General features: G+C 34.6%; 2 protein-coding genes and 1 long non-coding RNA gene across 3 annotated transcripts; 2 read left to right on the top strand and 1 right to left on the bottom strand.

The window, feature by feature from the left end:
* The first annotated feature begins 7988 nt into the window (after nucleotides 1-7988).
* LOC114270750 (protein FAR1-RELATED SEQUENCE 5-like) lies at nucleotides 7989-8768 on the top strand. The gene has a single exon (XM_028212334.2). The coding sequence runs from the start codon at nucleotides 7989-7991 to the stop codon at nucleotides 8766-8768; it is 780 nt and encodes a 259-aa protein (XP_028068135.2).
* A 354-nt stretch (nucleotides 8769-9122) lies between these two features.
* On the top strand, nucleotides 9123-9944 carry LOC114270751 (protein FAR1-RELATED SEQUENCE 1-like). Its single transcript, XM_028212335.2, has one exon. The coding sequence runs from the start codon at nucleotides 9123-9125 to the stop codon at nucleotides 9942-9944; it is 822 nt and encodes a 273-aa protein (XP_028068136.2).
* A 1838-nt stretch (nucleotides 9945-11782) lies between these two features.
* Nucleotides 11783-13433, bottom strand: LOC145790923 (uncharacterized). Its single transcript, XR_014330328.1, has 2 exons — nucleotides 13187-13433; nucleotides 11783-12234 (listed from the first exon to the last, which is right to left on the bottom strand). It is a non-coding gene; the product is annotated as an uncharacterized LOC145790923 (long non-coding RNA).
* Between the last annotated feature and the right edge of the window lie 1404 nt (nucleotides 13434-14837).

Below are 14837 nucleotides of genomic sequence, written 5' to 3'. Positions count from 1 at the left end.
TGAATTACATATTCAGATTCAGATCCCTTCTCCTACCTTTTTCATAAATTCAGAACCCAATCCCTCTCTCCCTCTTTCTCTTTCTTAGAACCCATTCCCCTATTTACGATTAAGTTTTTTTCTCCATTTATAATCGATCAACGGTGGAAGGCTTCGACATCCCTGGGACTTCATTGTTTGAAAATCTTTGTTTACCCAAACAATTGTAGACACCAAAGGTCAGATTTGTATTATTTTATTTGGTTCAAATCCATTTCAAGTGTATGATGAAATGCCTCAATGCATCATGGACTTGCAAACATGGGCGTGAATCATGGTGAAAATCTAGAAGTTAAATGCTCATTTATATGTATTAGAAATTGGGCGCCCATGTGGCATGACCCTTGACCCTTTTGAACCTTATCCATATAAGTTTGAATTTGAATTCAAAACCTATTTGGATAACCCACTCATGATATCTATATCTATCATATCAACTGATATGGATAGATGATATACTTAGCCTATATATCTGATACGATATATAGGATATGGGATGAATCAAATAACGTATGTTTTTTTCCATACTGACTCTCTTCCATTAAAATAACAATCAAGCTTTTTGCACCGTGACTTGTGTGGGTGATACTCATATTGTGGTATCACTCTACTGTTGGGTGTTCGTTGTTCGCATTTTTAAAGCACGTGATTTACCCACAAGATTCTTCGCTTCAGGTTCTATCACCTAAGGTATGATCTAATAATTTTTACCCGTTGTGTTATACATGTTTTACATTGGTATCAGAGCTTTAATGGGTATTTTCGTACTTATTTTTATGCATTAAAATAGGTGTATAATTTTATATAAATATATGCACGATATATGCATAAAAATTAATAATTTTTCGAAATATCTTCAATCGACCTAAAATTTATATATATTGTAGTTCTACAAAGTTTCATGAAAATCCAACGGTTAGATTTCAAAAAAAATGGAGACCCATTTTATATTTTCGAAACTTTACATGCATGATGGTTTTACATGTTTTAATTTCAGTCTGCAAATCCTACATATTTAGAATCTTTATTTCGAGACCTTCGAAACCATATATTATTTGTCAGATTTGGATTTACGGTTGATGAGATACATCAAACCCTAATTTGGGTTCGTTTTATTTTTTGGTGGCTTAAGGAAGAAGATGAAGTGCAGAGTTTCTGCACTTACACTCTCATTTGAGAGAGAGTGTAATACATTCTATTATTTGGGTTTGTTAAATGTAATTTTTGAGACCACCATTGATTTTATTTTGAAAAATGGAGTCCGGCAGTACCAAAATCGGACCAGAAAATACTTTGGAAGGCGGCGCCTGAGCCGCACGCGCCATCTGACGACGTCAACACCGCCACGCGCGCGCCACGCGTCATCACGTGTCAGGCGCGCTTCCCACGCGCCATCACGCGCGCATCAGCCGCGTTGTCTATGCGCGCGTCTTGCACTGTCCACGCACGCGCCCTGCGTTGAGCCGCCCATCGAGCCGAGCCGTGCCGTTTTCCGCGCCGGCTTGGCTGGTTTGGCGGCTGGGTATAAGGTTCTGTTTGTTTGTTTTAAAAATTCAGAATTGCTTTAAATGGTCATAAGTAATTCGTTATAGCTTTGTTTTAAGCGTGGTTGGTACTGTTAAACTCATAATTAAATTTTCTATCTTCTGTAAAATTTTTAAAATTTTATGAAAATAAAAATATTTTTCCTAAAATAATAATTCATTATTTCTACTTTAAAATGCATCTAATGTTGCATGATTAAGCTTCTGGAGCTGAAATTTTTACTATAGACCATTGTAATGGTTTAATATTTGCTGGTATGGTTGTTGCATTTTCCCAGATTCTGGAATGTTTATTTATGATTTTATGTGTGTTTATTAATTATTTAAAATTCTAGAAAATACCAGAAAATTCTAAAAAAAATTCAGAAGTGATATACTTTCTATTATGGCATAATCTGAATATTAAACACAACACATTGTTATTTTTTTCCTAGAGTTTCTAACATGTTGTAATTAGAATAGCATGATTAATTGTTTTTTATTTAAATTCCATTATTAAATGTAACATAGCATGAGTTGATTGTGAATCTACATTAAGATGCTATTATGTGGAATTAGAATATTTTATCATACTTTTAGACATGTCATAGTCAGTGGGAGGTTGTTCAGTTGAGAGAAATGTTTGTAGATTTACTCCCAAAAACTAATATTTTGCGCATGAATTAAATTAAATTTTTGGATAATTGTCACCTATAACGTAAGAGATGATTACGAGCATAGCGGATTTTCGATCTTGCGACTTGTGTAATATTGTCACTATTTAATTTAGATTTTTTACAACAAAATTATATTATGCTAATGAAATTAATCCCAATGCAAATTTCTCTCTAAATTGATTTAGTTTATGGAGGTTAATTTGGTTGACCTAAACTTAGTAGAGATGTTCAAATGTCAACAATATAATCATTTTCTTTAGATGAGCAAAAGTCTTTGAGACTTTAGGTCAGACCTTAATTAAGCCAAACTAAGAAAACATGACTCAACGTCGCTGTAGTTTTGTTACCTTGTCTAGCATAATAAAAATTGATGTGGGCGTTATGGTTAGCGGCACGCTACGTAGTTTTGATTGGTGAGTTTTGGAGTTGTGAAATTAGTAAGCTCTCAATAGATCTGTATATGATCTTGACTATTGAGTTGCGCGGATTGACTTTGTAATTTGACTTATAATGATGTTGCATCATTGGCTGAAGTAACATTCAAGAGTCACGTCATCTAAGAAATGCGAGCTTAAATGAGTTAGTCATTAAATGTAAGACGAGTAGCTAGTATGAGAAGTGTTTTTCTCTCTACCCAACTATTGGTGTTGGATGGAGCAAAATTTCACGCATTATAATAGTGTGCATTAAAGTATCACTTGAAGTTAAAAGATTAGCGCTTAGTAGCAGCAAAATCTATTAACACTAAGTGAAAAGATTAATGCCAAATGGCTGCAAAATCTATTAGCATTGCCAACTTGTCTAAGTCTGGACACTTACTGTTTTCCCAGTTAAGTGTGAGACATGATGAGATGCTTCTTTTTATGGTTCCTTAGCTAGGCTAATGTTTTTTGAATAACGTTTACTACTAAGCGCAAACGTTGTAGCATAGTAATGAAAACGCCAAGGCCGATAAGGTTGTTATGACTCTAAGAATTTGGCGCATGGCTCGTGAGAGCATTGTGTTGAATTAGACTCTTTAGCATAATTTGCACTTAAGTTACTTCGGGAGCTGTCATAGATTGATAGCTTATTCTCTCATTCTTGTGGATAGTAGAATTAATTGCAAGTAACTATGAAGTGAGAAACAGAGATAGTAAGAGGAGTATCGTCATCTTTCAACTAGATGTAGTAAAGTGTATGGAGAATAAAATTGACTTGAAGGTGTAGGGGATTAGCACTTACTAGTTAAATTTGCGACTTAGGTGCACTTGATATCTCCATGACATCCTTTTATGATTTAGTGAATATGAATTAGTCTTGAGTCATTACCTAGTTGAGCTTAAACCTTTAAAGCTTGTCTTCAAGAACTCACACATTAGGATGATTGGAATTAGTTTATGACACTGGTCATGAACCGGTGGCTTATTATACTTAATCACATTAATGAGAAGATGACATGAATGGTTTGAGTAGGCTCTCTCGGGCCCACTCGCTTGTGACATTCTGCTCTCATGTGAATATGTAACTTTGTTCGCAATGGTTGCGCACAAAGTAAGTAGGAAAGTCGCAGAAGGGCATTTGTATTGGCGCATTTAGTCCACTATGATATTTGTGACTGGATATGTGTAAGGGTATGATAGCTAGCCCCAAATCTCGACACATGTATAGATTACGATACGTATCTTAGTCAAGACTATTTGATCTCCCATAAGTCAAAAAGTTTTGAAATGATTTTTGACATTGCACAAATGAGATCGAGATTAATTAGATAAGAGCTTTTGTACTTTTAGTTTTGACCAAGGTGGCGAGTATCTATTTGAGTTATTTTTGAGAAAGCTCTGTGAAGAGAAATGGATGCTTAGAAAATTGATTATTCCTAGTACTCAGCAACACAAGAGTGTAGTAGAGATAATGAATTAAGTATTGTTAATGTTAGGTGGATGATGGCGCAAAATGTTTCCTAATTGAGAATTGCACTTTAGTTTGTTGCCTATATCCCTGACTAAATGCCCTCCATATCAAATTTTACACTCTATTTGAGTAATGGGTTAGTGGAGAGCCATCTATGGGCAATCTGTAAACGTTAAGCATCTTATCTTTATTTTACTTCTTATAAGGTTGCGAAGTTAAGACCTAGGGTTCTATAGCGCATTATTGTATGCTGTCTTGTAAACATATAGGGTCATGTGGTGCATTATTGTATGCTGTCATGTAAACCCTCCGGGTCATGTGCATATAGGTAAGCAGCTTTGTGGTAGTGTAACTAAGTCATATAAAGTTTTCTTAGTAAAGGTGACGTGAATAGAGTTTTGGAACTCTATAAGATAGAGAATTTTAAGCATAGCGCTTTATGTAGCCTAGTTGAGAATGGAGAGAAATTTTCAATATCCTAGGGACAGTGGGAGTGATGTGCCTACTAGTGGATTACTTCATTAGAGAAGAATACTGTACATTCTTTGTTGCGTGGCAGCGAATGTGAAAATTTTCTACGTTATCACTGGGTGATTGAGAGGGAAACATTCATGATTGCTCCGCAAGATGATAAAGAGCCTAGGATAATGCCAAAGGCTCTAGTCCCCTATTTTTAGAAAGTGGATCAACGTTGCGCAGTCTAAGACAAAGTCTTTGAGGATTAACCATTTCTATAATTTGGTTGACTTTCTATTATGACGCGAAACTGTTCTAAAGTTATGCGCAATTTGGATAGTCATTGTTGATGTATAAGGCTCGCTAGATACCAAAAAGTCGCACCATTGAAAAAAAGTGTAGACCATGAGATGACTTCCTCTTGGGGAGTGAGGTTATTTCAACTTAGGCTATGATTGACATAAGTTCGGAACAATGATTTGTGGACGTTGTGACCTAACTTCTCGTTGGAGAATTGGATAAGTAAATCCATAGGGATTTACCTTATGCTTTTATGGTGAAAAGTTAGGAGCGCAAAAAGGTTGCTAGTTCTAATAAATCTTTTACAGCCTAAAACAGTTATCCAAATAGTGGTTCTTAGATTTCGTCAAGCCATAATAGGCCAACGATGATCGATAAAGACCACTAAGGCATGATTAATGGTCCAAAAAAAGTTTTTCCTTACTTAGTCATTATGAGCCAGGAATTTATAAGGTTGTCACTACGTAGGCTGAGCGGTCCTCTGTTTTAGATATGATGGACATGAGTGATGTAATTTATATGCTCGGATGTACGATCCTTAGGAATTGTTTTAGGCGAATTCCCGGTTTGTCTTTGACGACTTACATAAGGAATATCCTAAAATGATTCTAGATACAAAATTACAAACCCATAAACTTACTTATCGGTAAAAGCCAAAGCCTTAGCTATTGAGTGAATCCTCGAATTGTCTTTGGGAGAAACAGATGACCTATATTCCTTATTTTTTTTTGTTGTGGGAGCCTGAAGTACACTATATGGGCGTGTTCGGCATGATAAGTGTTATCTTTGGTAAATGGTCAACTGAGTTGTTTAAACATTGACCTTGCTCATTAGACTATGGATAGAATGCTTTACTAGTAGTATATTAATTTGCTCTTTGTAAGATTCAATACGCTAGTTGGGCGCATCTTGAATGAACACAGATTGGTCACCAAAATATCCTTAGAGAGGTTATTGCGCAAGGAGTAGTGATCTTGAATCACTTCGTGTGAGGCACACATGGTGGATTCTGTTGTATATACTTATCGCAAGAGGTGATGATAAAGCTTATGTTTGGAATCTAGAATTACGCAGATTGTGGTCGCGTTTTTTAAAATCGATCACTTATTTGTTGTGAGATGATGAGATGTTGACACTGTTATGGTTTGTGTCATAATGATTAGCAGATGACGATGTTAGCAGGCAAGATTGGCTCACTCATACAAGCAATCGTCCTTGGCGCTTGAGAGCGAGCAAGGATGAGACTAGTGGTTTAGTTTTATTTGGAGCCAAGAGAGGCTTAAATTATCCACTATATATGTCGCCTTGGTTACAACCAAGATGATGTCGTGTTAAGGACCGAACATGGATGTTAGTACCCACTTTTCATGTTGTGCTTGTTATGATTAGCCAGATGCAAGATCTCATTTGGCGCCTAGAAAGCACGCAAATAGAGAATTCGAGTTAGGCGCTAGAACGCGACTAGACTAAGATCTGTACGTTGTATCGAGTATGACGTCACTCTTTTGGAAGAGTTACTCCACCGTAACATGTAATGAGGTGAGAAAATGGATCCTTGTTTCCTCACTGTGTGAGTCTTACATGTCATTGTTGACATGACTTTCATTTATGTACTCTTTTGTGACCTTTGATTATGTTATAAGGTAAGGGGTTAATGTTCTGTTACTTTGGTATGTTGCCTGTGGTCATGTATGTTTCGGCTTTAAGGGACATCACTGGGAAAACAGTCAATCCTAAACTAAATGGCATGAGGGCCAATAGAAGACCATCTAGTATTACACCACTGTTGTATATTCACTGCCGGCAACTCACACCGCTTTGTATGAGAGGCGGATTGACTGTGAATATATTGTAAGAATTGAGAAGGTCAAACATGCTCTTTTGAGGGATTAGAGATGTTTTTTGGACCAGTGTGATTAGATTGGTATGGGGTATATGAGACATTATTTTTATTTTTGGGTTGCTGTCTCTATGCTGGCTCATTTTTGAGTTTCTAGTATAGAGCTCCCACATGCAGATGTTCTCAGCGGTCGCACGGTGCATTGGCTAGTATGAGATTGTTCATTTTTGGGGGAGATTGAGATAGAGATGTGGGATTGTCATACCAACTCATGTGTGAGTTAGAGATGTTAGAAATTGGGCGCTCATGTGGCATGATCCATGACTCTTTTGAACCTTATCCATGTAAGTTGGAATTTGAATTTAAAACCTATTTGGATAACCCACTCATGATATTTATATCTATCATATCAACTGATATGGATAGATGATATACTGAGCCTATATATCTGATACGATATATGGGATATGAGATGAATCAAATAACGTATGTTTTTTCCCATACTGACTCTCGCCCATTAAAATAACGATCGAGCTTTTTGCACTATGACTTGTGTGGGTGATACTCATATTGTGGTATCACTCCACTGCTGGGTGTTCGTTGTTCGCATTTTTAAAGCACGCGATTTACCCACAAGATTCTTTGCTTCAGGTTCTATCACCTAAAGTATGATCTGGTAATTTTTACCCGCTGCGTTATACATGTTTTACAATATGCTTATTTATAAGTTAGATGCTCATTTATATATGTTTGCTAATCTGTTTGAGAACCCACCTAAAATTTGGAAGCAATAGTTTTCATGCTCATTTATATATTTCACATATTTCATTGAATAGATTAGCAATAGTATGTATGTTTGAGAACTCATTTATATATGCTCATTTATATATGATGCTCACAAATTTGGTAATTTTAGAGAACCCACCTAAAATCTGGTGCGTATATGATGCTCATATTTCACTTAACAGATTTTTTTCACTCTCAAGCAGAAATAGATTTGTCATATCAATTAAGGTTAGGCTTTTAGACACTTCTGTAAAGTTTTTCTATTGATTTAGGAGAAGACAATCATTTTTCCACAAATCAAATATTTAGAAAAAGAAAATATCGATTTTGTAGATAGTATGAAACAGAACATTAATGTGTAAAACAGAGCCTCAATATCATTTAAGAACATTAAGCCATGTATTGCTTTCACATATTTCTTAGATAAAAAATCACGTTTACTTTTTTGCATTTTAGGTATTGAATATATTGAAGATGGATGATTTAACAATTGCTGCCCAAATAGATGTTCATGGCGAGGATGATACACAATGTAAATCCATTTTAGGTATGGAATTTGACTCTGAACAATTAGCTTATGAATTTTATAATTCTTATGAAGGAAGAGTTGGATTTAGTATTAGAAAAGGATATGCTCACAAAAGTAAGGCCGGTGAAATTACTTCAATGACATTTGTTTGTTCTAAAGAGGGTCTTAGAAAATCTGATAAAAGAGATTTTGCTGTAAGGATTCCTAGGGCGGAGACAAGGACCGGTTGTGGTGCTTTGATGAGCATTAAATTAATCAGGCAAATTTGGAAGTATAGAGTTATCAACTTTGTAGAAACACACAACCATCCCCTTATAGTAAGTACATGTGCTCATATGCTTCATTCTCAAAGAAAAATTTCCACCTCTCAATATATTGAAATAGATTTGGCAGATGACTGTGGGATACCTTTTAGGTCATCCTATGAGTTAATGGGTAGAGAGGCAGGTGGAAGGGAATATGTTGGGTTTTTAAAAAAAGATCAAGAGAATGATTTAAGAACAAAAAGACAAAGAATGTTGGAATTCGGTGAAGTAGGGAGCATATTGAAGTATTTTCAAGATCAGACAGTACAAAATCCTTCATTCTTTCATTCTGTGCAGTTGGATACTGAAGAGCAAATAACAAATATTTTTTGGGCAGATGCTAGAATGATAATTGACTACGGTCAATTTGGGAATATTGTAACATTTGACACAACATACAAGATTAATAAAGAGAGCTGACCTTTTGCTATTTTCGTTGGCTTCAATAACCACCGAGAGACCATTGTTTTTAGAGCTGCATTGATGTATGATGAAACAACCGATTCGTTTATATGGTTGTTTAAAACTTTTTTAGAGGCAATGTCAAATAAACATCCAAAAACTATTTTCACAAATCAGGATGCAGCAATGGTTAAGGCTATTTCATATGTGATGCCTAACACATATCATAGGCTATGCACATGGCATATGATGCAAAATGCTGTAAAACATATGAGTGGCATTTTTAGCGGTCCTGGTGGGGTAAAAAGTGTTTTGGGAAAGTTTATAGATGAGTATGAGGATGAAGAGGAATTTTTTGCAGCTTAGAATACTATGTTAGATGAGTTTGATGTTCATGATAATTTATGGCTGCAAAGCATTTTCCATTTAAGGAAAAAATGGGTTAGGGCATATGTTAGGTGGACGTGGTCAGCAGGGATGAAGAGCACACAACTTAGTGAAAGCTTAAATGCTGATTTGAAAGAGTACTTGAGATCAAATTACCATTTGATTCAATTTTTCACTCATTTCGAAAGGGTGCTTAATGAGAAGCGATATAAGGAATATGAAACTGAGTATGCATTGTCATACAAGTTGCCCAGGATAAAAGTCCAAGTTCTAATGTTGATTCAGGCAAGAGAAGTTTACACAAAGACTATCTTTGAAGAATTTCAAGATGAATATGTGGGTTCACTTGAGTTATACGTAGCAAATTTTGTTCACAAGGATAATTGTTTGGTTTATATTGTCAAAGCATATCAACAATCTACAATGCATGAAGTGAAGAAAGACAAAGATGATAATTTGTCTTGTTCTTGTAGGTTGTTTGAGATGGAAGGAATATTGTGCAGTCATGTTATTAAGGTTCTTAAAGATAAAATGATCATAACGGAAATTCCAATCCAATATATCCTTAAAAGGTGGACCAAATTAGCAAGAGCTGAAATTGTCCAAGATTACAAAGGGTGTGACATTCAAGCTAACCCTAAGTTGGAACAGAGTAGCAGATACAAGTCATTGTGCTCCCTCTTTACTATGATTTCATCCCAGGCATCTGAATTGGAAGAAACATATGAAGATTGTGTTCAAGAAGGGAAAAATTGCTTACACTTGTTCAAAATAAGTTGCGTATACGTATCACCAATGGATCATTAAACTTAAATGATGCTAGCTCTATAATGAGAATGAATGAGGGCAGTGAAAATGTCATGTAAGCGAAGGGACTGAAGAAAATGATTGACCCCATTCGTGGAAGGCGACGGATTAAAAGTAGCTTGGAAAAGGCATTGGAGACTTCAAGAAAGAAAAAGCAACGCATTCAGGTATAATTTAATATATATATATATATATTTTATGATCTTTACATTCTTTAAAATTTTCAATTTATGCTACTTGGTTTCATCTAAAATTTTCAATATGATCTTTACATTCTTTAAAATCTTCAAATATGCTCCCACATATGATGCCACCATATGTTCAAGTACCAACTTCAATGCAGGTAATACTTAATTTTTTGTGTTCTTATATTTGCATTTTTAAATTTATTCAAGTTCTTTTCAAGAAATTTCAATTTCTAGAATGTACATATATCTTCGAATATACTCCCACATATGAGGCAGCCATTAGCCAAAGTACCAAATTCAATGTCTTGGACATGGAATGGAGAGCCTTAATATGCCAACTTTCGAGCCTTACTTCAAGGACCTACTTTGCTTAAGTTATCACAATGCTCTAACTAGCACACATTACAATCAGGTATGTAACATGAATTATGGTGGATATCCTTAAATTCTATGCTTTGAACTCATTCTGATTATGTTTTTTTACTTCATAGGTTCCCGATCTAAACATTATTCGGAATTCCCCTACACCAATATATCCAGAAATTCTTGGAGACCGATGAAGATTGTTGCAAGTGAAAGTTTTTTGTTAACATTAAATTTGGGAATGTTTATTGTGAACATTAAATTTGGATTGTGAATATTTCTATTGCTATATGGTCCATTGAATCGTAGAAGTGATTTTTTTTGGGTATGGAATTTTATTTTTGGGACAATGAAGAATATCTTGCAAGAGTTGATTTTGTAGATATTATTCTTGATAAGCATATTTGATGAGATGGGTATGAGACTGTTTATAGGGATTGTTTACAGGGATGTGTTGTTTACAAGGATGTATTGATGTGTTGTTTATATGGCTTCCAAAGGAGCATCTAACTTACAGATTTTAAGAAATGGGGATGTATTGATGTGTTGTTTATATGGCTTCCAAAGGAGCATCTAACTTACAGATTTCAGATTGATATGTTGATGTGTTGGGGAGCATATAACTTACAGATTTTAAGAATGTGAATGTATTGATGTGTTGTTTATATGGCTTCCAGATTTCTGTATAATTTCATCCCAGGCATCTTAGTGAGTTTAAATAAGAATTTAGCCAATAAAGCTAATTATTTTATTACGAATCAAATTTTACAAAATTTCATATTTTGTCCTAAAAATTATGATAATCATAACTGTAAAGTCAATTTCTGGTTGTCGCACCTCTAAGGCCTTGAATTTAAGTGAGCTTAAATAAGAATTTAGCTAATAAAGCCAATTAATTCATTACGAATCAAATTTTTACAAAATTTCATATTATGTCCTAAAAATCATGATAATCATAACTATAAAGTCAATTTCTGATTATTGCGTCTCTAAAGCCATCAATTTAAGTGAGCTTAAATAAGAATTTAGCCAATAAAGTCAATTAATTCATTACGAATTAAATTTTTACAAAATTTCGTATTATGTCCTAAAAATCATGATAATCATAACTGAAAAGTCAACTTCTAATTATCGCGCCTCTAAGGCCTTCAATTTTCAATCCAACTGTTGTAATTTCAACAGATTTTCTCATAACCGACAGATATAATGTTATAAACATGTAATTCACACATTAAAATATGGATTTTCACATCAATCACCTAAACACACATATAATCACACATATAATGACTAATAACAGTGGTTCTTTCATTCATTTGTCAACCATTCTACAAAACCATCTGTCCATTCCAAAACCAAATGTATAAATTTACAACATTCACTTGAACATTAAACAAATTAACACCATTAGCATGCTAAAACCAATACACACTATGCTTGTCATTGAAAGCAATTTCATAACTCCTTGGTTTGCCTCAAGCTGCTCTAACCTTCACTCCAATTTGTCCAAAGCTTCCTTGTTTCTTTCAAAATCATTCCTCCCCCTATCTTCATTCTTCCTATGAATATTATTAGGCCTCCATTGGATATTTGATGCATTGTCATGTTGGCTAGCAGGCGCTAAACATGCAAAGTAATCACAGAGGCTATTCGCACGTTTTTTGGCCACATTTGCAACTTCGATTTTCGAAAAGGCAAACATCGAACTAGTGGAGGTGTAAGCCGTTGACACGTTATTCCTAATTGTAGCATTTTACCAAATAATTAGTACATTATTAAGACCAAAAAAAAAAAAAACCAATGTCAATGTGTAAATTAATGCTCTACTTAGAAAGGGAGGACTCACAAAATGATGGGGAATCTCTCTCTATTAATAATGTCAAATTGCCTATAGAATGAAAAAGAAACCAAGAAAATAGAAAATGGAGGACTCTAATATTCAGTCATAAGCATTTCACAGAGCCATAAGTAATAAGTTTCCTAGTCCACAGGCATTTCATCACACATAATTCATTTTTCAAAATCACAAAGTATTTTATTGAGGCATTTTATCATACACTTGTAATGCAAAATGTAAGTATAGAGAGAATCACATATTTTCAATTCAAACAACATTTTTCAAAATTACAACACATTTCAACAAGTCTATTTTCATAATCACACAGGTTTTTATCATGGGGATTAAATGGAGAGGGTTTATAAAAATAAAAAATAAATAAACCTATTGAAATGCCTACCACCAAATAGCTTGTTTCATAGTTTTCATCATGGCGTGGAGAGTTATAACACACCAAAATTTTTTTTTTTTTATTGAAATGCCTACCCACCAAATAATTTGTTTCATAATCACACAGATATCTTCATAGAGATTAAACGTAAACAGATAGTTTAAAAAAAAAGAAAAAAAAAAAGATTGAAATGCCTACCCACCAAACAGCTTGTTTCATAATCACATAGCTTTTATAAATGAGCATATATAAATGAGCATGAAAACTATTGCTTCCAGATTTTAGGTGGGTTCTCAAACAGACTAGCAAACATGTATAAATGAGCATCTAACTTCCAAATTTTCACCATGATTTACACCCATGTTTGCAAGCCCATGATTCATTGAGGCATTTCATCACACACTTGGAATAGATTTGAACAAAAGAAAAAAGAAAACAAAAAATAAAATACTACAAATCTGACCTTTGGTGTCTACAATTGTTTGGGTAAATAAAGATTTTCAAATGATGGAGTCCGAGGATGTCAAAGTCTTCCACCGTCGATCAATTATAAATGGAAAAAAAAACTGAATCATGGATAGGGGAATGGGTTCTGAGAAAGAGAGAGAAAGAAAAAGGGATTGGGTTCTGAATTTATGAAAAATACGGGAGAAGGGATCTGAATCTGGATATGTAATTCAAAATAATAAAAAAACAAAAAATAAACTTTTCATTACGTACCTCTATTTGGCCAAAACGATAGAATTTGGCGTCGTTTTGTTTGTCTCTTGAGCTTCACAAACGTGGCTCCATTTTCGCCCGTCAGATCCGTTGTCGCCACGCGTCTCCATCTGATGGAATGGCTGGAGGAAGCCGGACGGTAAAGCGCTGGAGAGGAGGTGAATCCCCTAATTTGCTAGCAAACTTGGCCACCTTTCACTATATTCTCCTTTTTGCCCCCTTTTTTTGGGTCATAATTCCGTAATTGCGTGGTTTTTGGCCCCTAAAGAATATATTAATCGCGTTTTTAACAAATTAGATTATATCTTAGCACGTATAACTATGTAATTATATATATATTTATTTATTTTCTTGTTATCATTATTATTATTACCCTTATTGTTATTATTTTATTTATTTATTTATTATTATTATTTTTTTAATTTTTTGAATAGTGTTGTGTTAATTAAATATTTGGAGTGTCACATCTGTAGAAGATCAAAAACACCTTTCAATGCACTAATTGGATACTTTGCATTCCAAACTGGTGATGGAGGAAGATGGTGGCAACGACGATGTCGAATACGGTAGATTGGTGATAGAGGAAGATGGTGGCAACGACAATGTCGAAGATAGTAGATCGATGATGGAGGATTGCGGTGTTGAAGCTAGCAAATGAATGATGGGGGAGGAACAACGGTGATGGCAACAAGGGAGAAGGAGATGGTGGTTGAGCCGAGTGACATATATGGTAGAGGAGGAAGAGGAGATGGTGTGCCAATGACAGAAATAGGAGAGAGAGAGAGAGAGAGAGAGAGAGAGAGAGAAGATGTGTTTGGATTTAGGATAAAACTACTAAACTGAATGTAAAGGGTAAAAATGGAAGATGAACTAAATTATTTTGGGTCAAGACTTCTTAGGAATTAAGTCTGGTCCAAAGAAACGGCCCGTAACTCTCCCAATAATGTTTAAACTTGCTCGGTTGATTTTTTTAACACATCGATTCGTTGGCCAAAAATCTTAAACCCAAGCCTGTGGCCAAACGAGCTCATGAGCGGACTAGTAAGTTGTCTCTCATCTCATTCCTATAAGTTTTTATTTTCTTTTTTAATTTTTAAAATTTATATATATTTTGGGGTGATTTGGGAAGTTAGTTAAAAATTAATTTTTTGACTTTTTAAATTTTTAAAATTTTTTATATGAAAATTGATGTGACCTAAAATAAATTAAAAATTGACTTTTAATTTTTTTTAATTTGTTCCCAAACGGGCCCCTTGTCGAGCTCACAAAAATGAAGTGATGGGTGGATCGTATTGCACAAGTAAACCAGCAGAATGAGTTTCAAGCATTAGGCCCAAGTCTTATTTGGACTAGACCAACCCAATATGAGCTTGTGTCGTGGGACTTTGAATCAA

The sequence above is a fragment of the Camellia sinensis genome, chromosome 5 (assembly GCF_055761805.1).
Source record: "Camellia sinensis isolate YWXY chromosome 5, ASM5576180v1, whole genome shotgun sequence".
In the NCBI taxonomy this organism is placed as follows: Eukaryota; Viridiplantae; Streptophyta; class Magnoliopsida; order Ericales; family Theaceae; genus Camellia; species Camellia sinensis.
This window is presented reverse-complemented; position numbering and strand designations above follow the sequence as displayed.